The following is a 26,921-nucleotide window of genomic DNA, read 5'->3' on the forward strand; positions in this document are numbered from 1 at the left end:
CTTTTTTTTGTTGAGTTTTTGCTCTTGCCAATGCTCCAGCTTAGGGAATTTCTCTTGGCAGTGTCCCTTTTGACATCCTCAGTGGGGGGGGGGGGGGGGGGGGGGGGTGTTGTTAAAGCTTCTCTGTTTATTTGTTTAAAAAATGTCACAGGTCCACCAGAATTCAGCGAAGTTTCATACACAGATTTTTTTTTTTTTTTAAATTTTATTTATTTTACTTTATTTTATTTTTTTAATGTGATATTGTACAGTAATCTAAACCAAACATGTTATTCATGATTGAAGCACTGAGTAGGTTTCTTCTTATCGTGAGGTTTTATAACCCAAAGCATATCAATCACATCAGTGAAAGGTATAGCCCAGTACAGCATTGTTCAGTGGGCGGCAATGAAAATAAATGGGCATTGATAGTCCAGGCAGAGCCTTTCTTTCAAATGGCAACGTTGGCGTGGCTCTTCCGCCTAGCTGTGGAATGAATGAAACGAACAAAAGCACAATAATTTGTTTATCTAAAGAGAAAAGCACAACAGTACAGAAAGTAGCTGGTGATGTTACAGAGTGCATTCAGTGAGAGGTGGATACACTCTACATCTGTCCCCACCGGCTACGTTACTGGTAAGAGCTATATAATCTTATTATATTTAGTATCATTACTGTAGAGTAGGTGTATTACTAACCTGTATTATTTGCATCATTTTATGTAATTGTTTTTCAACAATTATTTATTGTGTACACTATATTATTATGTTGTTTGCTTTTTACTGTTCTGTTGGACTGTTGTTATAACACCAAGCATATTTTATGGCATTAATGATGTCCCCACCCATATTTTATCATAATTTTACCATATTCTTTGGTCTAATTAATAAGGCACCATCCAGATAATAGTTTCAGTATGCATGTGCTAAAGAAAACCAAGCTATTTATAATCAGCATGTTCTCTAAGTCTTGCAGAAAGTCCATTTTTGCTTTGGTATGTCCATGTTGGACACAATGGGTTGTTTGTATTCTGTTTTTCACTGTGAGGATTATATGGAGATTTTCACATCTAAATCACGGCTTCAGAGAGCCTCAACATGACTCTGGCTCGATAATGCCTTTTTTGTCTCGGTATTAAACCTTTGTTTAATCCGATTTTTTACCGATTTGTTTACCCATATGGGCAAACTAGGAAACTGCCCACAGTGGCACATGTGTAGCCCACTCATGAGCTTATTTATGGTAGACTATTGGACTATTGTGTACTGTGTGTGTTGACATGAATGATAATGAGACTGTGCACGTAGGGAGATTCATGATGGTGTAAATAGTTTTGTGAGCTAAAGATGAGGTTTATTATCGTACTATTATTTAAGCAGGTTATTAAGCAGGCTGGTGATTTTCTTGTGTACTGAATGGTGCATTAGAAAGCTCATAGGCCTCAAATGTGATTTATTAATCTTATTGGTTTTAACATATTTTAGCCTGTTTTTACGGAGTATAGTCATTTCCATTTTCTAGGGGATTTGGACAGGATTATTAAACAGAATTTGGTCCTAAACTAACATTGCAATGAAATCCACTGATCACCAAAAACTTATTTTCATATATTATTATGTACATTTCTTTTGAGTGCTTTGAAGAATAAAATGAACACCCTTCTGTGCATTTAATATTTTTTTCTCTGCCTTACAGGTTTTGTGGTTAGTTACTGTTCCTACCCACATGAGGACAAAAACACCTGAGGTTTATCACTTGAGTCACTTTGACATGCAGTCAGTAATGGATAAGATTGACTGAACACAGGCTTGGCAGGGAACTGAACTTTTAACAGTTTTAACATTTTTTCAATTAATGTCACTAAACTTTACACAGCAGTGATGGGAATTATGGCACAACAGTTCCTAGGCTTCTTCCTGGGTCTCCTGGGCCTGGTCGGCACTCTGACTTCAACGGTGCTTCCTCACTGGCGCCAAACAGCTTATTTTAGCACCAATTTTCTCACCGCATCATACTATATGAAAGGTCTATGGATGGAGTGTGTTAGCCACACAGCTGGCATTTATCAGTGTGAATTCCATCGATCAATGCTTTCTCTACCCAAAGATCTGCTGGCTGCTCGGATTTTAATGGTACTGTCCAGCACCACCTCGATTTTAGCCGCTATAGTTTCAGCTGTGGGCATGAAATGTACCCGCTGCGCCCAACAGTCCCATGCCAAGGGCTCCATAGCTGTGAGTGGAGGTTCATGTTTTGTCCTGGCTGGCCTTTTCTGCCTTATCACTACATCCTGGACAACCTGTGATGTCATAAAAGATGCTTATGATCCCTTTTCTACTGTTGGGATGAAATATGAGATCGGCCTGGCTGTGTACATCTCTTTCTCATCAGCTATTTTCAGTATTTGTGGAGGTGGGATGCTCTGTGTGGCATCATGGGATGTAAGAAATTATTTAAGCCACAAGGTGGCAGACCCACAGGTACCAAGCCCAAATAAACTACAGCATCCTGCAGCCTGTCAAGCAAATGCTGCCTTTGAAAGTGATCATTCATCATCACCAACTTTTTCCTTAATCAGTGAATATAGGTTAAGTGATAGCATTAGCGAAAGTAGTATTAAAAGTAAAACTTGAAGTAAAAGTACAGTAAAAAGTGAAAAGTACTGGCAAAATTACACACCACTCAGTAATACTATTTTTTGAGTGAAATGTCAGTGAATATGGACATATCTGCAAGGCCATATGCTTTATACTTTAACCAAAACTTGAAATTGCAAAATATAGTTTAATAAAATGTTAACACTTTGGCTGTGTCTGAAATTGCATACTGTGACAGTACGTACTGCATTCAATGCAGTGCCTACTGCACGGCCATTGAAACTGTATGTACTAATTAGTACATGTGTGTAAATGGTGCACTTATATAGCGATTTTATCCAAAGCACTTTACACTGTGTCTCATTAATCCATTCACACACACCTACACACCAGTGGTAGCAGAGCTGCCATGCAAGGCGCTAACTTGCCATCAGGAGCAACTTGGGGTTCACTTCGTCATGTGGAGTCATGTGGGCCGGGAATCGAACCGCCAACCCTATGATTAGTGGACAACCCGCCCTACCACCTGAGCTACAGTAGTACGGGTACAATCTCATACTACATCCTCCATGTTGGCGTTCTCATGTGACCTCGTGTTCATCATAAACACAAAAATCTTAATGGGACAACCAGATTAAAGCAACTGCACAAACGGCAAAATGCACATCAGAAAAGTTACCTGAATTAGTAATTTAATGTGGGCGGGGTTAACGGCTGAGGTAAATTTGTTGTGGTTAGCTTGGCCAGCTAAGGCATGATTGAGATCACAAAAAAGGTTTCAAACACTGTGACAACTGTTTTCTTGTTTAAACCTTCAACAAGTTAACAATTTATTCGAGTATTGTTAAACAAGTCCTGTTTCACCAAGGTTTAATACTTAAAAAGAGCCGTCTTCCAAATTTTTTTTTTGTCTGAGCTCGTCTACACCAGTCCCGTTGTATTCATGTAGTGTCCATCGGTTGCATACTGCAAAATCTCACTGGAAGCAGTACGCCATCTGGGTATTTCTCGCCTACTGAGAATTCTGACACATTACCCCTCCGGTGTACTGCTTTTCGCCTACTGTGTAGTAGGGTAGTACGCAATTTCGGACGCAGCCTTTTATTCTTTCTGTGACAGCAAGGGAAAACATACCTGTTTTTTTATTTTACTACAACAGCTTTCTGTAAACTAAAATATACACTAAAGAAAGAAACCTTATTTTTTAAAGAACAACAAAAAATCTCCCATAATGATTAAACTAATAACCTTTCTAATAATGGTGTTCATGCTAATGGATATAACTCCTGAGTCTATAGGATATTGGTGATAAAAACTCTATCATTTATGATATGTTTGTGTGGCAACTGGGGGTGTAATGATACAGCTTATTGTGTTTTATCATTCTGTATGAGGCTCTTGATTCAATGGGTCTGCATGATGGGTACATTAGGTGCTGTCTGGGTTTTGGTTGGGGGTTTTAAATTATTAAAAGGAAATTTTAAGTTATTTAAAGTTTTTTTTCACGTTGTTTTCGACCATTATCCTTGGTTAGCAACACTTATTGTACTTGTAGTCAAAAGTCTATTAATTTCACCAAATAGTATGTTTGAGATTTAATGAAAATATATGTGGATTACCTTAACATGTACACACAGTAAGAATAAACATTTTGAAATACATATGTAAATATTGTGAAAATGCAACCAAATGGTATAATGGAGACAGACAGAATTTTTATTTATTTATTTCAATATTTATTTATTTTCTGAAGTGTTCAGTACCTGTTTTACCTAATAATCATATGGAGTAGACAGTGTTTTCAAAGACACCCTGAGCTGCTTTTGGTACTCGCTCAACTGCACTTTGGGAACAGTGTTATTGGTTATTTTTGTTTCCTTTTTTTTTTTTTTTTTAAATGAAAAAACACTTTGACCAGCAGTTTACATCAGACAAAGATGGTATGTGTGAACACAGCCTAAATGTCTTCAGTTACCAAGCCATGTTAGACACTAACATTAGTTCAGTCAAGGTATCTTTATGTCCACTAACTAGCTTTGCTGTCTTTAGCAATTTTCTTAGTTGTAAAATAGGCTTCATTAGTTATCTTTTTTCTATCTGCTTTCGCTATTGTTAACATCCACGAGAATTACTCCATAACAAGGAAAGTTTATACTTCATTTATTCTTTGTTGAGGCTTACCTTGGTTTGCAACTTGTTACAAAATAATAATAATAATGAGTCGATAGTTGTAACCACCATCCCGTGGTGACAGTACAAAGAAATATCCAATTAGCTGTTAGATTTGCTTGATGATGGGCATCTGTCACACAACAATCACACAAACGTTCATCCAAACACAGATTGCTGATTTACAGGCTGTTGCTTTTGCCAGTTTACCTTCCAGTTTGAGATCAAGCCACCACGCCTAAGCCTTTCTATGGTAGGGAAAACCCCGGTACTGTTGATACAATGCTGTGAAAAAGTTTTGGCCCATCCTAATTTCTTCTGTTTTTGTGTATATCTCATACTAAATTGTTTTAGAAATTAAAACTAAATCTAAGATAAACAATTGCAACCTGAGTAAACACAAAATACAGTTTTTAAATGATAGTGTTATTTATTGAAGCAAAAGAGTTATCCAATCCCCACTGGGCCTGTGTGAAAATGTATTTGGCCCTGTAGTTACTAATTCCCCAAATCTATGAAACTGCATTCATAATGGGGTTCAGCTAGACTAGACGCAACCAGGCCTGATTACTGCAAACCCTTTTCAATCAAATCAACACTTAAACAGAACTTTTTCATCAGCATGAAGTTGTTTTAGAGGTCTTAGCCAGTAACACACTATGCCAAAATTGAAAGAAATTCCAGAAATGATGAGGAAGAAGGTGATTGAAATACAGCAGTCTGGGAAGGGTTACAACGCTTCAAAGCATCAGGGATGCCAAAGAACCAGAGTGAGATCCATTATCTCCAAATGGAAAAATTCGGCACAGCAGAGAACATTTCCAGAAGTGGCCGACTTTCCAAAAATCCTACAAGAGCACAGCTACTACTCATTCAGGAAGTCTCAAAAGAGCCAAGGACAACATCAAAGGACCTGCAGGCCTCTCTTACATCAATAAAGGTCACCGTTCACTATCAGAAAGACACTGGACAAAAATTGCATCCATGGAAGAGAGACGACGTGAAAACCTCTGCTAACCAGGAAGAACATTAAGGCTCGTCTGAATTTTGCCAAAGCACACCTTGATGATTCTCAAACCTTTTGGGAGAATGTTCTGTGGATTGATGTCGAAAGTGGTGCTGTTTTGAAGATGGGGTACCGATACATCTGGCGTAAACCAAATCCCTAATTCCACAAAAAGAATTTGTTGCAGTTATTACTGCTAAAGTTGTAAAAAGCAGATTTAAGTTTAAGGGGACAATTAGTTGTTCACATGGGTGATAGGTGTTGGGTAACTTTTTTGCATCGGTAAAATAAATAAATAAATAAAAACTATTGTGTGTTTACTCAGGTTGCCTTTGTTTTATGTTATATTTCATTTGAGGATCTAAAACTATTCAGTAAAAGATTTACAAAAAACAGAAGAAATCCTTTTTTCACAGCACTGTGGATAGATAGATGAATTGATGGATGGACAAGTACTTTATTGATTCCTGAAGGAAATTGTTTTGTTGCAGCAGTACTATAAACAACAGAAATGACAAGAACACTGACTATGCACAGACAGCACAAATCACAGTATCCATACTTAGTTAACAAAATTAAGATGCTAAGTATCAACAAAAGTAAGTAAATTGGTTGTAATGCAGGTGATGATCATAAGACATTAGAATGTGTCCATGAGGGAAAATTTTTTTATTATAAATACAATGAGGTGGAATATTAGGGGGAAATGTTGTTATTGCACAGCTAACACATTGTGAACGAGTTGTACAGTCTGATGGCGGTGGTTATGAAGGATCTCCTGTACAGCCCTTTGCTGTAGCATGGCTGGATCAGACTGACACTGAAAGTGTTCTGCTGCATGACAAGGTGTCCATGGAGGGGGTGAAAGTCTTCCAAAACTGATTCCAGGGAGTCCAGATTGGTCCCAATGAGTCAGTTTGCATCTATCAGTTTGCATCTCCTGATTACATTGAAGGACCTGAGCTTCCTATAACAAAACAGCTCTGTCCCTTCATGTAGACTGTCTTAGTGTCCAGTTCATAATGTACACTACATTCAACAGACTGCATAATAAAGTAGGCTATTCATTATAAAACAGATGGTCTGCGCTTATATTGCGCCTTTTAACCTTAGCGGTCTACAAAGCGCTTTACACTGTTTCTCATTCACACACACATATACACACACACACACCAATGCCAGCAGAGCAGCCATTCACGGCACTAGCCTGCCATTTGGACAACTTGGGGTTCAGTGTCTTGCCCAAGGTCACTTCAGCATGTGGAGGCATGTGGGCAGGGGATCAAACCTCCAACCCTTTGATTAAAAATCCACTTTACAACCTGAGCCATAGCCAACCCAAAACAGCAGTTACTGTAATGTGTTTATTGCTTGAGGTGTAATAAACATTTAAACTTAATCAAGCACTCACACCCTCCTCTGAAAAATGTGAAGTGTTGGCCAGAGCGCTTGTTTAATTAGTTATGTTTAGTTTTGGTAAATTCTAAAGGACAACTTTTCTTTCATTATATACTGTTAAGAGGTCACACAAACTGTGTCATTGTTATGTTTAAACTATTGCACTTTCATAATGTTGAAAATGGAAATATAACCCACAGTATCATCATATGAATTTGAATTTTGTGCTTTACACCCCTAGTGGCAACCACACATTTTATAGAGTTAAAGACAAAAAACTACTGTAATCATTCCACAAATGCTAGCATGTCCATAAATAGATCTGTGAAATGTAATACAATTTACCTATATTGAAGGAATTACTATGTCTGCTTAACAACAGGATACTGTCTGTACTGGATGCTAGTATTTGAGATGAATTTATGTTTATTTCAGTTTCAATATTGTTGCTGAATGAGCAGAAATATTAAAAATTAACTAACTGCAATGATGTTCTTTGTGGGAATTTTAATAAATCAAACAAATCTGTTATTCAGACTCTATATGAGTTGTGTATGTCATTACCTTAACACACTTGTGTTTATTATTTGAATTAATCACAAAGAGAGCATTCACAGTGACTCAAATTGAGAGAACAAATCCAAACAAATGCGCAAAATATGTAAAACACAAGAATGCCATCAACTAAGCACACACACACACACACACACACACACACACACACACAACAGTATAATATATTTTAGCTGTGTACTGTATATTACTTCTATCTTAGGACCATATAAATTAATTCATGTTCTAATAATTATATATGTCCATCCCATCTTGACATTTACATTTTAAATTTATTAATTTAGCAGGCTCTTTTATCTATAGCGACTTACAAATGAAGAAATACAAGCAAAGTGATATAACAAGCGGAGAACAATACACATAGTGCTACCATACAACATTTTTAATTGAGTTCTAGAGGAGCAAAGTGCACAAAGTAGAGGTGTAAGAGCCAGTGTAAGTATATATATATATATATATATATATATATATATATATATATATATATATATATATATATACACACATACAAACATACATACAGTGGGGGAAATAAGTTTTGAATGCATAAACATTTTTTTCAGTAAATATATTTCCAATGAGGCTACACCCATGAAATTTTCACTAGACGTCAATACTTACTCAAGATATCCGGAAATATAAAGAATCCACTACATTAAAGTTCATAAATAAAGTTATGTGTAATAAAGTGGAATGACACAGAAAAAAGTATTGAACACACTAAGAAAAAGCAGTTCTCCAAGGCAAGGTAAGGCAAGGAACCAGCTGAAATCTGTAAGTATTTATACCTTCTATCTGTGCAAATTAATATCAGCTGGGGTCGTAAATTGATGGTCTATAAAAAGGCTTTTCATTACCAATGTGACACACAAGAAACATCTCATGATGGGTAAAAGCAAAGAGTTCTCCCAAGACCTTCGCAACCTTATTGATGGAATCGGATACAGACGTATTTCAGAACTTCTGAATCCTCCAGTAAGCACCATTGGGGCCATTATCCACAAATGGAAGCAAGATAACTTCATCATCAACCAGCCATGCACAGGAGCTCCTCACAAGTTTTCTGACCAGGGAGTCAGAAGAATAGTCAAAAGACTAGATCAAGAGCCAAGGACCACTCGGAAAGAGCTCCAGAAACACTTGGAGACAGTAGGTACCATCGTCACAGAGAAAACAATAGGCAATGCACTTCACTGCTCATGCTCACCCTGCAAGACTCCATTACTAAAGAAAAGGGATGTCGAAGCTCGTTTAAAGTTTGCTACAACTCATTTGGACAAACCTATGAAATACTGGAAGAGTGTAGTCTGGTCAGACGAGAGCAAAATTGAATTTTTTGGATGTCATACTACACACCATGTTTGGAGAAGAAATGGCACTGCACATCATGCTAAAAACAATATACCAACAGTGAAGTTTGGAGGTGGAAGCATCATGGTGTGGGGCTGTTTTTCATCGCATGGTACTGGCAGACTTCATATAATTGAAGGAATGATGAATGGAGCCCTTTACCGGAAGATTCTTGAGAAGAATCTGCTGCCATCCACCAGGATGATGAAGATGAGACGTGGGTGGACCTTCCAGCAGGACAACTATCCAAAGCATACAGAAAAGGAAACTCTCAATTGGTTTCAGAGAAAAGAAATCAAGGTGTTAGAATGGCCCACACAATCACCTGACTCGAATCCAACTGAACAAGATGTTTAGAAGAATGGGCCAAAATCACATCTGAATACTGCGGCCCATTAATTTCTTCATATAGGAAGCGTCTCTTCGTTTACTGCTGTTTACTGCTCTTTAATTTATTATTTTAATGTAGAAACATTTAATTTAATTATTTTGAAGGCATCCTTGCTCTACAGCATTTCTTTGCATGTACCTAAAACTTTTGCACAGTTTTGTATATATTTTATAAGGGGATTCCAGGGGACAAGTTAGGGTTTAGTTGAGTGTTCATGGAAGAGGCCATTAGCCATTTTTTGAAGATAGTGATGGAATCTACTGTCCAGATTGAGGTTGGAAGTTCATTTAACCACTGAGACCCAGTTAGTTTGAAGGCTCTGGAAAGGACTTCATGCCTCGCTGAGTAGGCACTACCAGGCATCAGTTGTAAAAAGCAGGTTGCGTGAAGGACCATAAACCTCAAGGAGAGTGTTGAGGTAGGGGGCTGCTGTTCCTGACAAGGTCTTGTATGTGAACATCAAGGCCTTGAATTTGAATTGGGTGGCTCTAGGAAGCCAGTGGAGTTAGAGGAAAAGGGGTGTGATGTGAGTCCTTTCGGGCTGATAGGAAACAAGGCAGGCTGCTGCATTCTGAATCATCTCAATGGGTTTGATGGAGCTGACTGGGAGGCCTGGGAGAGTGTGTTGTAGTAGCTCAGTTTTGAGATTACAAGAGCCTGGACTAGTAGCTGTGTCGCCTGATCAGTAAGACATGGTCTGATTTTCTTGATGTTGTACAGAATGAACCTACAGGATAGAGCAGTTGTTGAAATATGGTCTGAAAAGATTAAGTGGTCATCAAAAGTCACCCCAAGGTTTCTGTATGTTCTGTTTGGTTTGAGTATGGTTGAGCCAAGCTGTACGGTGAGGTTGTGGTTGATTGAGGGGCAGACAGGGATGACAAGTTGATCTTAAGGTGGTATTCCTCCATCCTGTCCGAGATGTCAGACAGGCAGGCAAAGATGCATGCTGAGATCGATGGATCTTCAGGCTAGAAGGACAAATAGAGCTAAGTATCATCAGCATAGCAGTGATATGAGAAGCCATGAGACTCACTCACAGGCCACAGAGGCGTAGCATGAATAGAAAAGAGCTGTGGACCCAGAAGTGACCCCTGGGGAACCCCAGTTGTTAGTTGCTGAGTTTCAGATACTCCCTCCTCTCTACGATACCTTGATGGATCTGCCTGAGAGATAGGATTCCACCCAGCACAGAGCCGTTCCGGTGATGCCTACACTGGAGAGACTTGACATGAGGATCTGATGAGTCACAGTGTTAAATTCAGCAGAGAGGTCGAGTAGGATGAGGACAGATGACCTTGACACTTAAGTTTTATTTTGTTTGGTTGTTTGTTTTGATTGACACAAATTATATACCGTATTCTGGTCCTTTACATATAAATTCTAAATAAAGGAGCATCTAGTGCATTTTTAGTGGAAGACTACAGATCAGTGTTACCTTCACCAAATTAACTCAATTATTCATACACAATTATTTTCATCCATGTTTCTGTGAAACTGAAATAAATAAAAGTTTATTGTCCCAGAACAAATCATGGAGTCATAAACAAACAATTTTTGAGTTCAGAGTTTTTGTTTAGTGCAGTGTACATTGTATGTAAATGACGTTAACTGCAGATTTGTGACTTTTAAGACATTTGCTGGCTTTAACACTCCAAGAATTAACTTTTGGCGTTTTTCATCACTTAATTTGAATAAGAAAAAAAAAACACCACATCACAATGGCACTGAAGTAACCATGATGGTAGCAGGCTCAGTGTTAGCTTATTATTTGCAGTCATGATGGTGACTCTCAAGCTTGTTATAAACTAAACGAGTCACAGACTCGTGTGTTTCCTGTGTTTCGGCACAGGAAACAGGGAACACACTTTTATTCATATTACACATCATGTACGATATAGTATGAGATGAAGCGATATGAGATGATGAGATGAATTGAGGTGTGTGTGTGTGTGTGTGTGTGTGTGTGTGTGTGGGTGTGTGTGTGTGTGTGCGCGTATGCATTCACCCTGTGTATAATGATTCTGGGTCAAAACCTGAGATCAAAACAAGGTGGCAGCAAGGGCTGTATGAATTTTCTGTACTTTTCTGTTTACCCTGGATGGTTGGTTGTGGTAAGGCAGTGCTGTATTCTTGGAATCAATCAAACATTTAGTGATCTTCCTGCTTTGTGCTAGTCATTTTTACTCATTGTTTATTGACCAAAACCAGACTTAATCATGTCATTTATGAGCTGCAATATTGCTGGAAAGAGAGGCCACTAAATTACTGCATCCTTTAGACATAAGCCAAGTGGATTTTTATTGTGATTTCTCTATATAGCTTGTGTACATAGAATGAAATGCCTCTTCTCCAGGACCATGGTGCAACACATGCAGTAGCACAATACACAGGACTACATAAAATAAAGATACATGTCAGCATAAGATGAGTGCAAAAAATACAATAAATACTCCAGTGTTGCTTGGAAAAACTAGTGCAACAATTGTCTGTGAAGTACTGACTTTGATAATAAGCGTAGCAGCAATATTGGGTAAAAGGTATCAGCAAAAAGTGATACTCATAACAGACTCAGAATCCCTGAGTGTCAGATATTTTACCATAGTCTTTTTATTTATTTATTTATTTATTGTATCATGACCCCCTGGTTCTTGGTATGTAACACTATAGTTGAGTGTTAGGATAAATACATTCAAACTCAGTTTTTCACAACTCCACACATTTGTTGTTACCATACACTTCCTGTGTTAAATCAGTTAGGGTATCTACTGCATTTCCATAAGAGGTCATTTCAAAATAAGACAGATTTATTTCTTTTTTTTACTATATCAGATTTTCTGTGTGTGAAATGTTTATAGACACACTTTGTCAGTTCAGTCCACAAATTTTCTAGTTTCAAGTTTTAACCTTTTGGCTGAAGTTTTAATGTTTTTTCCTGTCTTTCTAGATGATTGTCCTTCCTCATGATGCCATCTATTTTCTGTAATGTACCAGTCCCTTTTGCAGCAAAACACCCCAACAACATGATGCTGCCACCCTCATGCTTCATAGTTGGAATGGTGTTCTTCAGATTAAAAGCCTCACCCTTTTTTCCATGCAGAGAGCTTATCATTTTGGTCAACAGTTCAACCTGAAAACTTCGAGCCAAGGCGGACCCCCTTAAGGGTGGATACTTTGGTAGCTGATGCCTCCAACTCCTTCACCAGTTCTTTTGTTGTTGTCTTGGGATTCAGTTTCCTAAGGAAGCAAAGGAAGTCCACATTTTTCTGAGGTCTTGAAACATTTTAAATTAATATAGTGTGCTAGTATAGAATATATTGACAAAGTGTAATCAATATGTGTAACTAATATTTGGATATGATAATAAAGTATAATCTAATATGTATAACCAACATTTAGAATTATTACTTAGAAGCATAATCTAAATCTATAATCCACTTGTTGATCAGGTTATATTCTAAGTGTGTACTGAGTTAGATGAATTTTGTGTCTAACTGAATAGTAATTGTTTTTCTGTATCAGCCTGTACCTTTCTGCACAGCAGGCATAATCTAAAACTTTAAACCACTTTCTAACAAGTGGCATTCTAAGTGTGTAAATTGAGTTAGAAGAACCTTGTGTTTGTCTAAATCAGTGTTACTCTGGCAATAAATTAGCAATTAGACAATCACCAGAACTGTGTTTCCAATCAAAGCCCTTTAAGCTTGTAAATCAGCATCAAAATAAAAGATAAGACTTCCAGGAGGAAGGGTACCAGGCTGGGACTATAAGGTGAATTATGGGACAAAGTAAAAAAAAGTGTTCTGATAAAACATTTAATAAAATACAACTGAAAACGCATGCGCCACACGTTTAAGATGACATGTAGGCATGAATAAGTAATTGTGGCAATGAAGATTGATCTGTTTTTAATGAAAAAAAGGGCAAAACCCTGCCTAAGCTGAGTAGGCTGTGGAGAAAGGTAGAAAAAGTGCTGTATGTGTTTGTATAATTCAGACTTCCTACAGAGTGTCTCACTTTATTGTTTCAATAAAGTTTAATTACTTTTTGACATCTACTAACACTCTGTCTCTAAAGTTTTTTTGTTAGGCTGGAAAGATTGTTCGCCTCGACACTATATTTCATTTTTAACTGTGTACTATACTAACATGTTGCAACTATAAAAGCCTTGTGTTCCTAAGTGATATATTTATTAATGAGTATTCATGAATTCATCTATGGGCTACAGTATATAAAATGTTCAATTTCACTGTAACGTAACTTACATGCTAACATACTGCAAACCGCAATCTATTTGAATTGTATCCATACAAAATGAAAACTAATTCAGTAGTTGAGTTAGTGTTTAATACACCATTAACACACCATAAGGTGTGTTCATTCATGGAGTACAGAAGATAATTCACTTTGGGGATATGCACTATCCCTGATCCCTAAACTCTAAACATTATGTTATTACACTTTTATGTGTTTTCCATCAACATGGATCTTCATAAAAATTGCTTTGTTAGCTGAGAAACCATTTTATAGCGCCTTAAAATTGATATTCCTGGTTATTCTCTCATTCAGGCTCAGTGACGTCCACAGTCCTCTGATGAGATCCAGCTCCCTTAAAGAAGCCCTGAAACGCATGGCTGGATGCCTTTTGCTGACAGTTTTGTGTAATCTTTTCTCTACCTATCTTTAATTCCAGAATACATTTGGGAATTATTTACACACGTACGATTGAAATTGTAAGAATCATTGTTCGAATTGTATTTATCACTTATTTATTATAGGCTAATTAAAACACCTTTATTATTATTTATTTATTTATTATATTTTTTAAAAAATATTCCTACTTGCATTCCTACATATGAAACATACGTCTTGTGGAAATTATAGAAATCAAGCCTGTTATATAAAACATTCACATTTCTTAGTCTGACTAAATTTGAGAATGTGAGATTTTTTTGAGAGCATGTTAAAGCTGTCAGCTCTTCCAGCAGATCTTCCGGATGTGAATGCGCTCTGCTGCTTGCCGGCACTTCACTGTGCGGATTTTCCCCGCAGCTCCTTCATGAAGTGCACCTGAAAGCTGAACATGGCCATCCATGTGGAAGGACTGCTGGCGATCGCGCTCTTTTATCTGCTCATCTTATTTGTTGGAATTTGGGCGGCTTGGAAAAACAAAAACTCTGGGGTTGGAGACAGTACAGTCCAGAGTGAGTCTATAATGGTGGGAGGACGGGACATTGGACTCTTTGTCGGTGGATTTACTATGACCGGTAAGTTTAATGTGAAACTGGAAATCAAGTTGGAAAAATAATATACTTTAGATAGCAATGTAATTGATGTTTCCTCCGACTTTAAAACGACATATTATTTTGTTTAAATAATAATAATAATAATGTTCGAGGATACACGAGGATAAAGGCACTTAAACATGAGCTAATGCTTAATACTGATTATAAATGTATTGAAGGCAGCCCAGATACTGTATTTTCCTTGAAAAACGTTGAATTATTGATGTCTAGAGAAAAAGACATGCAAATGAAACAATCACTACATACTGTTTCAGTGAAAATCGATTTGGTTTTAATTTGAATTTTATTATAATATTTTTATTGCCTTATGTATCTTAAGTGCATTTAAAGAATACAATACAATTGTACAGTACACAGACTAGTGAAGAGACTATGTAGACTCTCTCTCTCTCTCTCTCTCTCTCTCTTTCTCTCTCTCTCCACCCACACACACACACACACACACACACACACACACACACACACACACACACACACACACACTTTGTAATTGTACTGCAAGCAAGTGTAGTGATTTCATGTGTGTTTTATGTTCCTGAAAACCTCTAGCCACTTGGGTTGGTGGTGGATATATCAATGGAACAGCAGAGCATGTGTATTTGCCTGGCTATGGACTGGCATGGGCACAGGCACCCTTTGGTTATGCACTTAGCTTGGTAGTAGGTAGGACTCTCACACACACATTACATACCTGATGTTTTATGAATGCACAACTCCAGCTGCTGTCTAATTTAGACATTTATAAATGTTGTTTTCTCAGGATTGTCAGTTTCTCTTCTGAAACTGCACTAGTTTAAGTCAAATTGCTGCTGCCTGGGTTCCACACTTCAGCTAACACTTCCTAGAAATAACTCAGCTGTTTAATATTGACGTTGTCAGGATATATAGCCAATACTCATTTTGTTAATAGCCCTATTATTGAAAAAAAAGTAAAGGGATGAATTCCAGAAGAACTTTAGGCAGCACGTGTCAGCATGTGTTTTTGATATTACATTTCCATATTTTCCTTTCATAGGGAAACATTTTGTTAACATGTATGCAGTTCATGCTAAATGTTGAACATTAGCATTGTTCATGTTTCTTACACTCCTGTCTTTGTGCTTTAGGTGGTCTATTCTTTGCCAAGCCAATGCGGTCCAGGGGATATGTAACCATGCTCGATCCCTTTCAGCAGCTTTATGGGAAGAGAATGGGTGGCCTTCTCTTTATACCAGCCTTGATGGGAGAAATCTTCTGGTCAGCAGCCATTTTGTCAGCACTGGGTATGGAAATGCTCCACTGTTAATTAGACCACATTATAGTTGTGAATGCTTAATACATTCAACCTCACACAAGATGAAGCAGTGTATAAACATACAGTGGGGGAAATAAGTATTGAATGCGTCAAAAGTTTTTTCAGTAAATATATTTCCAATGACGCTGTTCACATGAAATTTTCACCAGGCATCAGTATTAACTCACGAAATCCGCAAATATAAAGAATTCACAAGATTAAAGTCCATAAATGAAGTTATGTGTAATAAAGTGGAATGACACAGGAAAAAAGTATTGAACATGATAAGAAAAAGCAGTTCTCCAAGGCAAGGAACCAGCTGAAATCCGTAAGTAATTAGAAAGTAATTATACCTCCTCTCTGTGCAAATTAATATCAGCTGTGTTAATAAACTGATGGTCTATAAAAAAGCTTTTCGTTACCAAGGTGTCAAACAAGAAACATCTCCTGATGGGTGAAAGCAGAGAGCTCCCCCAAGACCTTCACAACCTTATTGTTGTGAAACATACTGATGGAATTGGATACAGATGGATTTCAAAACTTCTGAATCTTCCAGTAAGCACCACTGGGGCCATTATCCGCAAGTGGAAACAACATCACTCCATCATCAACCGGCCACACATAGGATACTTCAATCCTTTTTTTTTTTTAACTTTTTCTTGTCATTCTGCTTTATTACACATAACTTCATTTATGGACTTTAATGTTTGGATTTCTTTAGTTATTACTGATGTCTGGTGAAAATTTAATGTGAACAGCCTCTTTGGAAATATATTTGCTGAAAAAAATGTTGACACGTTAAATACTTATAACCCTCACTGTGTGTGTGTGTGTGTGTGTGTGTGTTATATATATATATATTATATGAATTTTACACTTATTTCTAAGCATCCTTCCTCAACAGGTGCCACCTTAAGTGTCATAGTGGATATCAACATCAACATGTCTGTTATATTATCAGCGCTGATTGCCATCTTCTACACACTGGTGGGCGGGCTATACTCAGTGGCGTACACGGATGTGGTTCAACTTTTCTGCATTTTTATAGGCTTGGTGAGTCTTAATGGAATCCCTACTGCATGCACATAAAATCTCAGCTAATTATTCAGTAACTAAAATTAAACCAATTGGACTTTAATATAGTTCTGAAAATGTGGAATATACTGTAAGTCTGGACCTGGTCCTATGGGTTCAATTTTGTATAATATGTATTGTATTTTTAGATGACGCTATTTATACACAATTAACACTGTGCAAATGAATACATAATGTTTTGGCATAATGTAATGTAACTTCATTGCAGAACAGCACCAACATGATCTTGATAAAAAATAAATTAATGTGCATTAGGCAAGATTGATCATAATTAAGCAACATTAGGGCTCTAAATGTTAAAAAGGTAGAGGTAGATACAATTGGAATATTTCTTTTTGCTCTTTGAATCCGCTCCCTATTCCTGTCTATGCACACAAAGCTCCGCCCTAAGAACCTACAGTGGTTCAAGTAGAGTTAGCATGCTAACTAGAGATAGCAATGCTGCCATGACATACGACTTTCAAACGCACTTGGACATTCAACTGCCTGAAAGCCAAGTTACAACACAGAAAATTCAGCTCATAATTAATTATGGGTACTGTCATTGTCCTTTTTTCTTTGTAATGAAAAACCAAACATCTCCTTGTTTTGTTATGTAAAGTTGGGCATTCAAACAGTTCAGAGCTTTATACAGATTGTGATTACATACCTGTCCAGGAGCAAAACTACTAATTCTGTATCCACCTTAATTCCCTTCATCAGTAATAAATTACTTCATTATAGAAAAAAACATTAGCAGTTTTTTTCTGGTTTTGCTGTGTTTTTTACTGTGGCTTTAAAATTGGATTCATTGATAGTATTTCATTAATATGGCCTACACTACATTCACAGAGTACGTTATTAGGAACACCTGTACGCCTACTCATTCATGCAAATATCTAAACAGCCAATCGTGTGGCAGCAGTGCAATGCATAAAATTGTGCAGATACAGGCCAGTAGGTTCAGATAATGCTCACATCAACAGTCAGAATGGGGGAAAATGTGATTGCAGCAGTTGTAATGTTTATTGCGGCTTATTGCAGCATGGAATGATTATTGGGGCCAGACAGGTTTTTGAGTATTTCTTTTTGAGTACAGTCTCTATGGTTTACTCAGAATGGTGTGAAAACAAAACATCAAGTGACCATTTGCTGTTGCTTTAATATTAGAAAGTTGTCGGAGGAGCTAACTAAGTTAGCACCACTGTGCAGCAACTTGCTTGTATAGTGCTGTGAAAGAGTGATGCGATTTCTTGTTTTTGTGTATATCTCATACTAAATAGTTTTAGATCTTCAAACAAAATGCAACATAAAACACAGGAACCTGAGTAAACACACAATACAGTTCTTTTAATTATTTTTATTATTGAAACAAAAAAGTTATCTAACACGTGTGTGAAAAACAAATTGCCCCCTTAAACTTAAAATTTGGTTGTGCTACCTTTAGCAGCAACCAAAACTTCAGATAACTGGAGATCAGTCTTTCACAGCAATGTGGTGGAATTTTGGCCCACTCTTCTTTGCAGAACTGCTTTAGTTCAGCCACACTGGAGGGTTTTCAAGCATGAACTGTCTGTTTAAAGTCCTGCACAGCATCTGAATTGGTTCAAGTCAGGAGTATGCTACTCCAACACTTTGATAAAAATTTTTTTGAGCCATTCAGACGTGGACTAACTCCTAGGCATTGGATCATTGTCTTGCTCCATAATCCAGTTGCGCTTGAGTTTCAACTTACGGACGGAAGACCATTCTCCTTTAGGATTTTCTGGTAGAGAGCAGAATTCATTTTTCCCTCAATTATTGCAAGTTGCCCAGGACCTGAAGCAGCAAAGCATCCACACACCAGCACACTGCCATTGATTTGATTGAATAGGGTTTGCAGTAATCAGGCCTGGTTGTGTCTAGTCCAGCTGAACCCCATTATGAATGCAGTTTCATAGATTTGGGGAATTAGTAACTATGGGGGCAAATACATTTTTCACAGGCCCAGTTGGTATTAAATAATTTATTTTGCTTCAATAAATAACATTATAATTTAAAAACTTTATTTTGTGTTTACTCAGGTTGCCTTTGTTTTATCTTAGATTTTGTTTTAATTTCTGAAACAGTTTAGTATGAGATATACACAAGAACAGCACTGTATTAAATTTCAATTCTATAATAAAAAAAGTGTAGTTAAATAGGTTTTGTTTCTTATATCACCCTGCAGCTCTCGCCTGGTTTCCCACTGAAGCTAAGCAGGGTTGGGCCTGGCCAGTACCTTCATGGGAGACATCCTTGGGGAAACTAAGGTTGCTGCTGGAAGTGGTATTAATGATATAAATTAGTGAGCGGGTGCTCACCCTGCCCCAGTATAGTGACAGGAACACTATACTGTAAAAACAGCACCGTCTTTCAGATGAGACATTAAACCGAGGTCCTGACTCTCTGTGGTCATTAAAAATCCCTGGACACTTCTTGTAAAGTGTAGGGGTATTCCTCAATAACAGTCCTGGCGAAATTCCCCTATTGGCCCTTGTCTATCATGGCCCCCTAATAATCTCCATCCCTGAACTGGCTACATCACTCTCCTCTCCACCAATAGTTAATGTGTGGTGGACATTCTGGAGCACTATGGCTGCCGTCACATCATCCAGGTGGATGCTACACACTGGTGGTGGTTGAGAAGACTCCCTCCCCATACACACACACACACACACACACACACACAATGTAAAGTGCTTTGAGTGCCTACTAAATATAGATTATATAGATTTTTCTATATGAATCTAAGGAATTATTATTCTTTTCCTAATTGATATCATAGCGTAGTAAATATATTTAAAATTTAAATGACTTTAGTTTAAATAAAGACCTCAGCAGCTCCACTATCTCACTTAATATTGTGGCTGTAACCCGAATCCACTCATCTATAGATGCATGAATAGATGATTCTAGGTGGCGATGTGAGAGCCACATCTGGGCAGATTTCATGCAGGCAGATCCGTAGCAGACTGATACAGAAAAGTGGATCTGGATTGGAGTCATCTGCTGTCTGAGTATCTGACTATGTCCTGAAATCACACCAAAGGGGTGAAATGACTGCAACTTTTATCTGAATTTGTTGTACAGGTGTCTAGATTCATGAACCGAATCTGCACTGGAGCCGGTCCAAAGCTGCTAAACAGAGGTGACTGTTATGCAGATTTGCCAGAGAAAATGTGGATCCAGTTTGGAGTCATCTGCTATCTGGATCACAATGTTTTTTGTTTTTCACACCATGAACTCGTGTGTGAAAATCCCAAGAGATCAGCAGTTTTTTAAATACTCAAACCAGCATGTCTGGTGTCAACAACCATGCCACAGTTAAAGTCACTGAGATCATATTTCTTCTCCATTTTGATGTTTAATGTGAACATTAACTGAAGCTCTTAATCTGTATGTGCATGATCATATACACTGTGCTGCTGCCATACGATTGGCTGATTAGATAATTACATAAATGAGTAGGCATAAAGGTGTTCCTAATAAAGTGCTCGGTGAGTGTACATTGCCAAAAGTATGTGCACCCCTGACCATCACACTTATATGTTGCTTGTTGATCACCCCATTCCAGATTTAGTCCCTTTTTTTTGCTGCTATGATAACTACACTTGGATAGTCCTTAATTGATTAAGTATCATATTTCAGGTCTATGTATGCAGCAAGAACAAAATACACACACAAAAAAGTTGGGTCAATTTTTTTTTTTGGTTTGTTCTATTTTGTTTTATTTAAGTCTACTAGCAAAGTTGTTGAATATTCTGAGACAAAGTTTTCTTGTTTTGCAGTGGATCAGTGTACCTTTTGCTTTAGCTAACCCTGCAGTGTCAGACATCAGTGTGACAGCAGTGAAAAAAGTATTTCAGACCCCGTGGCTAGGCAAAATTCATTCTTCAGATGGTTGGATGTGGGCAGATAACTTTTGCCTTCTGGTAAGTATGTTAAGTAAGGAATAAAATAGAACAGTGTATGGTATTATAGGAAAATATTCAGGGACAGGGAGGTGTGATGAAGTGGAGTTACTGTTACCACCCTTGATTATTGTCCAATAATAGCAAATCCCAGTGTGTTTTTATTCCTCTTATAACATAGCACTTGTCTGTAGTTACATATACCTTTCAGAAAACAATTAAGGTCCTGTTTTCTCTGTTTTAATCTAATAAGAAAAAACTACTACTTTACTTTTTTAAAGAGGCCAAAAATAAATAGTATGGTAACACTGGTGTGGAAGTTCATATATCTGTTTTTTGTGTATGTGTCTCTATGGTCCATGCATAATTGTTGTTTGTCCTGTTCTTTAAAGGTTTGTACCTGTTTGGGTGTTTACTATGGTGGTTTTGTGTTTTATAGATGTTGGGGGGGATTCCCTGGCAGGTCTATTTTCAACGCGTTCTTTCTGCTTCTTCAGCTACTTACGCCCAAGTCCTCTCGTTCCTGGCTGCCTTCGGCTGCCTCATTATGGCGCTCCCTTCCATTCTAATTGGAGCCATAGGGGCATCTACAGGTAGGGCATTTAACCTGATCTTGTAAATACTGTATATATACACACTATATTGCCAAACCTTGGCCAACCATGTCCTTACAATAAGTAGTTTGCTTGTGCACAGTGTCATTATCATGCTGGAACAGGTTTGTGCCCTTTAGATATAGTAGTAGTAATGACGACTTAATGCTACAGCACACAAACACGTTTTAGACCAGTCCAACTTTGTAGCAACAGTTTGGAGAAGGCTTACATATGGGTGTGATGGTCAGGTGTTCACATATTTTTGGCCATATAGTGTATATTCAGCTTCAATTCCAAGTTTTGCTCCTGCGCATTAATATGGACACTTAAATGGGACCCTCCTGTGCAAACTTCTTCATTGGATTTAACAGACAAAAGTTTTTTGAAGAATTAGCTGGACATGCACATGCACCATTTCTTATGCATATTGATGACATCTTTGGCATTACGAACTGCACAATTGAGGAGCTCCAATTTGTTATTTCCTCATACACAGCCCTGGAATGTACATGGAGCATTGCTCACCCTGGATCAAGTTTAAATTCTTGACTTCTTATCTTTGAAGTCAATAGATTCCACTTTGAAAGCCATCATCCATTACAAACTGTTAGTTTCACTCTCAGTCCTACTTGGAAACTCTTCCCAAACACTACAAAGCAAATCATTCCTTATTCACAGCTAATGAGACTTAAACATGTCTACAGTGAGAATGGAGACTTTTTCCAGAAGTGTAAGGAAACGTGCAATTAATTTAACAACTCTGGATTCACTAAGAATGCTATTGATCATGCCATGGCCCATGCTAGAACTGTTGAGAGAACCGATGCAGTAACCTCTACACATTCTACTGCTAGGACAGAAAAATTTCCTTTGGTGCTTACTTATCATCCAACTAATATAAGCAGTGATGGATTTTATACTTAAACTTCAAAATTCTCCAGGACAATCCTGAGACAGCATCTGTTTTTAAGGAACCTCCACTCCCCTCCTACATACAGGACAAGATCATCAAAGACCTGCTTGTCAGGAGTGAATTTAATGATCAGCCCAAAGGAATCCACGGCACTCTTGCATACAACCATTTGAAATGTTCCACAGATTCCTTAATACAGTCACTAAAATCACAGGCCCTAAAGGATTATTTTATTATTATTCGCCATTACCCATCACGTCTTGTGCATCACTGCATAAGCTGTTTATTGTCATTCCTGTAAGTAAAACCAAGAGGAGACCTGCCGATTGTTTTTTTTTCAAACACCTTTATTCCATCAGGATGAAGGATTTCTCATTTCCAGTGGCAAAACACTTCAACAGTGATGTACATAACATTAATTACATCTTTATGTGCATTGCCAATTTTTGTTATGAGAGAAGTCAAGTGAGGAAAAGTAAGGAGAAATAGCTCATCTATACTTTCTGAACTTTAGAACCACAAGGAATGATACAGCTATTACATCGTCAAGCATTTCTAATTTCCACTGATTTTACAATCTCAGAAGGACTCTGTTTACATTGGGAAAAAAATGGGCATAGCAAATACTAAAAAAAACTCTCAAATTCATGCAAATATTTCAAAGATTCTACTTTTCACTCAAGTTGTTGTCAATAATATAATGTGTAATGTAAATTCAATTAGAAAAGGATGCAAAACAGCCATTACATTAAAACCACCTGCCTAATATTGTGTAGGTTCCCCTTGTGCCACCAAAACAGCTCTGTATTGTCAAGGCATGGACTCCACAAGACCTGTGAAGGTGTACTGTGGTATCTGGCACCAACACGTTAGCACCAGATCCTTTAAGTCCTGTAAGTTGCGTGGTGGGGCCTCCATGGATCAGACTTGTTTGTCTGGCACATCCCACAAATACTTGATCTGATTGAGATCTAGAGAATTTGGAAGTGAACACCTTGAACTCTTTGTCAAGTCCCTCAAACCGTTCCTGAACAACTTTTTGCAGTGTGGCAGGGTGTATTATCCTGCTGAAAGAGGTCGCTGCAGTTGGGAATACTGTTGCTGTGAAGAGATGTACTTAGTCTGCAACAATGTTTAGGTAGGTGGTATGTGTCAAAGTAACATCCACATGAATGCCAGGACCCAAGGTTTCCCAGCAGAACATTGCCCAGAGCATCACACTGCCTCTGCCAGCTTGCCTTCTTCCCATAGTGCATCCTGGTGCCATCTCTTCTCCAGGTAAGTGACACACATGCACCCGGCTGTCCACATGATGTAAAAGAAAATGTGATTCATCAGACTAGATCACCTTCTTCCACTGCTCCATGGTCCAGTTCTGATGCTCACGTGCCCATTGTAGGCACTTTCGGCAGTGGACAGGGCTCAGCATGGGTACTCTGACCAGTCTGCGGATATTACATTCATCTCTTTTTTCCCATCAGGAGGATGGCAGTTACTGGCTAAAATGAAGATCTGACATATTGAATATTTTTTAAAAAGAAGGTTACATAAAAAACTGTAATAAAATGTAAATAAATTACCTGAAGCAGAGGGATATTGCATTGCTAGGCAGTGAACAGAGCAGGAGGGCAAATAGAAGAAACTAAATCATTGCACTATGGTAATCTGATTTCTCTTTGAACTTTAATAAAACAGTGAAGAAGTTTTTGAATAAAACATTTTTTTTTTAGGTTTTCTGGCTGTAGATTAGTAAAAGTGTTTTAATTTAAACTCACTTTAGAGATTTGGGGGATTCAACAGACCAAAACAGACATGCACATCTCTAGGTGGCTCCTGTCATCTATAGATGAAGAACACTAATTGCAAAATGAGTGAATAAATAAAATTAAGTAAATATTACATCAGAAGTGACCACTAAATTAATAAATTTTGTTGATCCAGCTTTTGATCCAAACACTAATCACAACCGCTTACTGCTTTATTGCACCCGCTTTATATAATTGTGGTTACTATAGATATTGCATGTAAATAACTTTACTGCCATGTTTTGTGTAATATCATGAAACCTGTACTGTTTGTGCTTATTATTAAAACATTAGTGAATGTGTTTAATAACAAACATTTTAATCAGCATGATCAATAATGGATTTTGTCAGACTGGAACCAGACATCATATGGCTCTGTGCCACCGACAGACAAAGATGAATCAGACATGATTCTGCCTATTGTGCTTCAACATCTTTGCCCACCTTTCATCTCGTTCTTCGGCTTGGGGGCCGTTTCAGCCGCTGTGATGTCATCAGCAGATTCGTCCATTCTTTCAGCAAGTTCAATGTTTGCGCGCAACATCTACCAGCTTGCTTTCCGTCAGTCGGTAAGGAGCTGATCACAGACCAGCACACGCACTCACGTCTTGAGTTCAGTGCTTAGTATTTGTTGTCTCTTTGACCAAGATCATCCTTAATGATTTTACAGCAATACAATACAGTATTTTATTTTATTTATTACTTTGTGTTAGTGTGTGTTTGTGTGTGTGTGTGTGAGAGAGAGAGAGAGAGTGCAAATAAGAGATGGAGAAAATGTGGCAGCATATTTCACCTCATTATTCTCAGATCCAAACTAAATCACTGTATATATTTACTTTTTAGTAAATAAAAATGGAACAAAGCACATGGTCACATGGTTAAATGTTAAATTATATATATTTCAAACCCTGCTTTTCATAAAATGGGAATTTAGATGTTCTATTATACTATTGTTTCATTTTTTATTATAATTTGAGGCAAAATGACCATACGAGTCAATGTTATGACCAATACAATGCAGCATCTTATTGCTTAGTTTAAATGAAACAACCCTTTGTTTCTGTTTAAAATAAAAAAAGTTTACTTTTTTGCTTATTAGATGTTTTTCATCTTAGGTGATTTGACTTAAACATGTTTATGGGATTTGTGTCTATTTCCAGTAATATTTTGATAAGAAGATTTTGTCAAAAGACACAATGAAAAGTTGCTAAGTACTCAGCAGATCATGGGAGTTAATAAAGCACTCCTCTTCTATTCGGCTAGTGTTGTTTTTCGATATTAAACCAGACTATTATCTGATACAGCTATCTTTTATTTCTGTGTAGGCATCTGACCAAGAAATTGTCTGGGTGATGCGAATCACAATCTTCGTGTTTGGTGCTTTGGCCACAGCCATGGCACTCCTGACTGGAACGGTTTACGGCCTGTGGTACTTGAGCTCGGATCTTGTCTATATTATCATCTTTCCTCAGCTAATTAGCGTACTCTTCGTTAAGGGAACCAATACTTATGGTTCAGTAGCCGGCTACATCTTTGGCTTGTTTCTGAGAATCGGTGGTGGAGAACCCTACCTCAAGCTTCCGCCTTTCATCTACTACCCAGGTTGGGATGAAGAAGAGAAGGTGCACCATCTGACCAAAGAGGTGGAGCATGTTGTGGTGCAGAAGTTCCCTTTCAAGACTGTAGCCATGCTAGCTTCACTTTTGGGCAATGCTGTCTTCTCTTACACAGCAAAGTATCTCTTTGAGAGCGGCACACTCTCTCCCAGGTATGACTTTTTGAATGCTGTGGTTGCCAAACACAGCAAAGAAATCATGGACAAGACAATTCTTGTAAGCAATGACAACATCATCCTGTCAGAAATGGCTCCAGTTAAACCAAGGACTGCATCCTCCTTGGCAGGAACATTCATGAACCCAGAGGTGCTTATCGATGAAAAAGAAATCAGTGCAGAACTGAATAATGAATGTGAATAGGGAGTTTCTGTCACTTATGTGTGACTGAGTGGAACATCTGTTAAGATTACTAAAACTTCATGCCGGTTTAATGAATATTTTTTGGTATGTTGTTAAGTTGCTACTCCAGAAAGTAATACTTAAAATGAAAATCTGATCTGTTGAAGCTAAATGTCTAACAGAGCAGCCTTGCAACACTTTATAGAAAGGGTGAGTCAACTAAGTGCAATATAAAATGAGGGTAATTATGAAACCTAATTTATAATTCTTTTTGCTCATGCTAGTCAGAGCTATAATATTTTGATATAATTAGTAACTGTTTATAGTGTTTTACAAAGTTTTTAAGGAGTAGAATACATTTTTCAGTTCAGAAATCTCAAACTCATTCTTTTAAACAGTTAGAGTTAGTACACTAGCTAAGCATAGAAACACAGTTGCCAATAACCAACCTCGGCTTAAATGTAAGGCAAAAGCACAGGCCATATCATCATTTTGGATACTCTCCTCATTAATGTGTACAGGCATGGCTGAAGGCAGGTGAGAAATCCTCAACAGCTAAAATAGGCTTTTGCTGAGCTTTTCAGTATTCTCCATATTTAGCTAG

General features: G+C 37.6%; 2 protein-coding genes across 2 annotated transcripts; both read left to right on the forward strand.

The window, feature by feature from the left end:
• Positions 1 to 116: 116 nt before the first annotated feature.
• On the forward strand, positions 117 to 2,663 carry LOC128609352 (claudin-14-like). Its single transcript, XM_053627883.1, has 2 exons — positions 117 to 615; positions 1,675 to 2,663. The coding sequence occupies exon 2, from the start codon at positions 1,860 to 1,862 to the stop codon at positions 2,610 to 2,612; it is 753 nt and encodes a 250-aa protein (XP_053483858.1). The 5' UTR covers positions 117 to 615; positions 1,675 to 1,859; the 3' UTR covers positions 2,613 to 2,663.
• Positions 2,664 to 14,342: 11,679 nt separating this feature from the next.
• LOC128609334 (high-affinity choline transporter 1) lies at positions 14,343 to 26,338 on the forward strand. Its single transcript, XM_053627867.1, has 8 exons — positions 14,343 to 14,730; positions 15,319 to 15,432; positions 15,876 to 16,031; positions 16,947 to 17,095; positions 20,926 to 21,069; positions 21,488 to 21,641; positions 24,714 to 24,931; positions 25,688 to 26,338. Exons 1-8 carry the CDS (start codon positions 14,547 to 14,549, stop codon positions 26,336 to 26,338), a joined length of 1,770 nt encoding a protein of 589 aa, XP_053483842.1. The 5' UTR covers positions 14,343 to 14,546.
• The last annotated feature ends 583 nt before the right edge of the window (positions 26,339 to 26,921 follow it).

Source organism: Ictalurus furcatus, chromosome 6 (genome assembly GCF_023375685.1).
Source record: "Ictalurus furcatus strain D&B chromosome 6, Billie_1.0, whole genome shotgun sequence".
Classification (NCBI taxonomy): domain Eukaryota; kingdom Metazoa; phylum Chordata; class Actinopteri; order Siluriformes; family Ictaluridae; genus Ictalurus; species Ictalurus furcatus.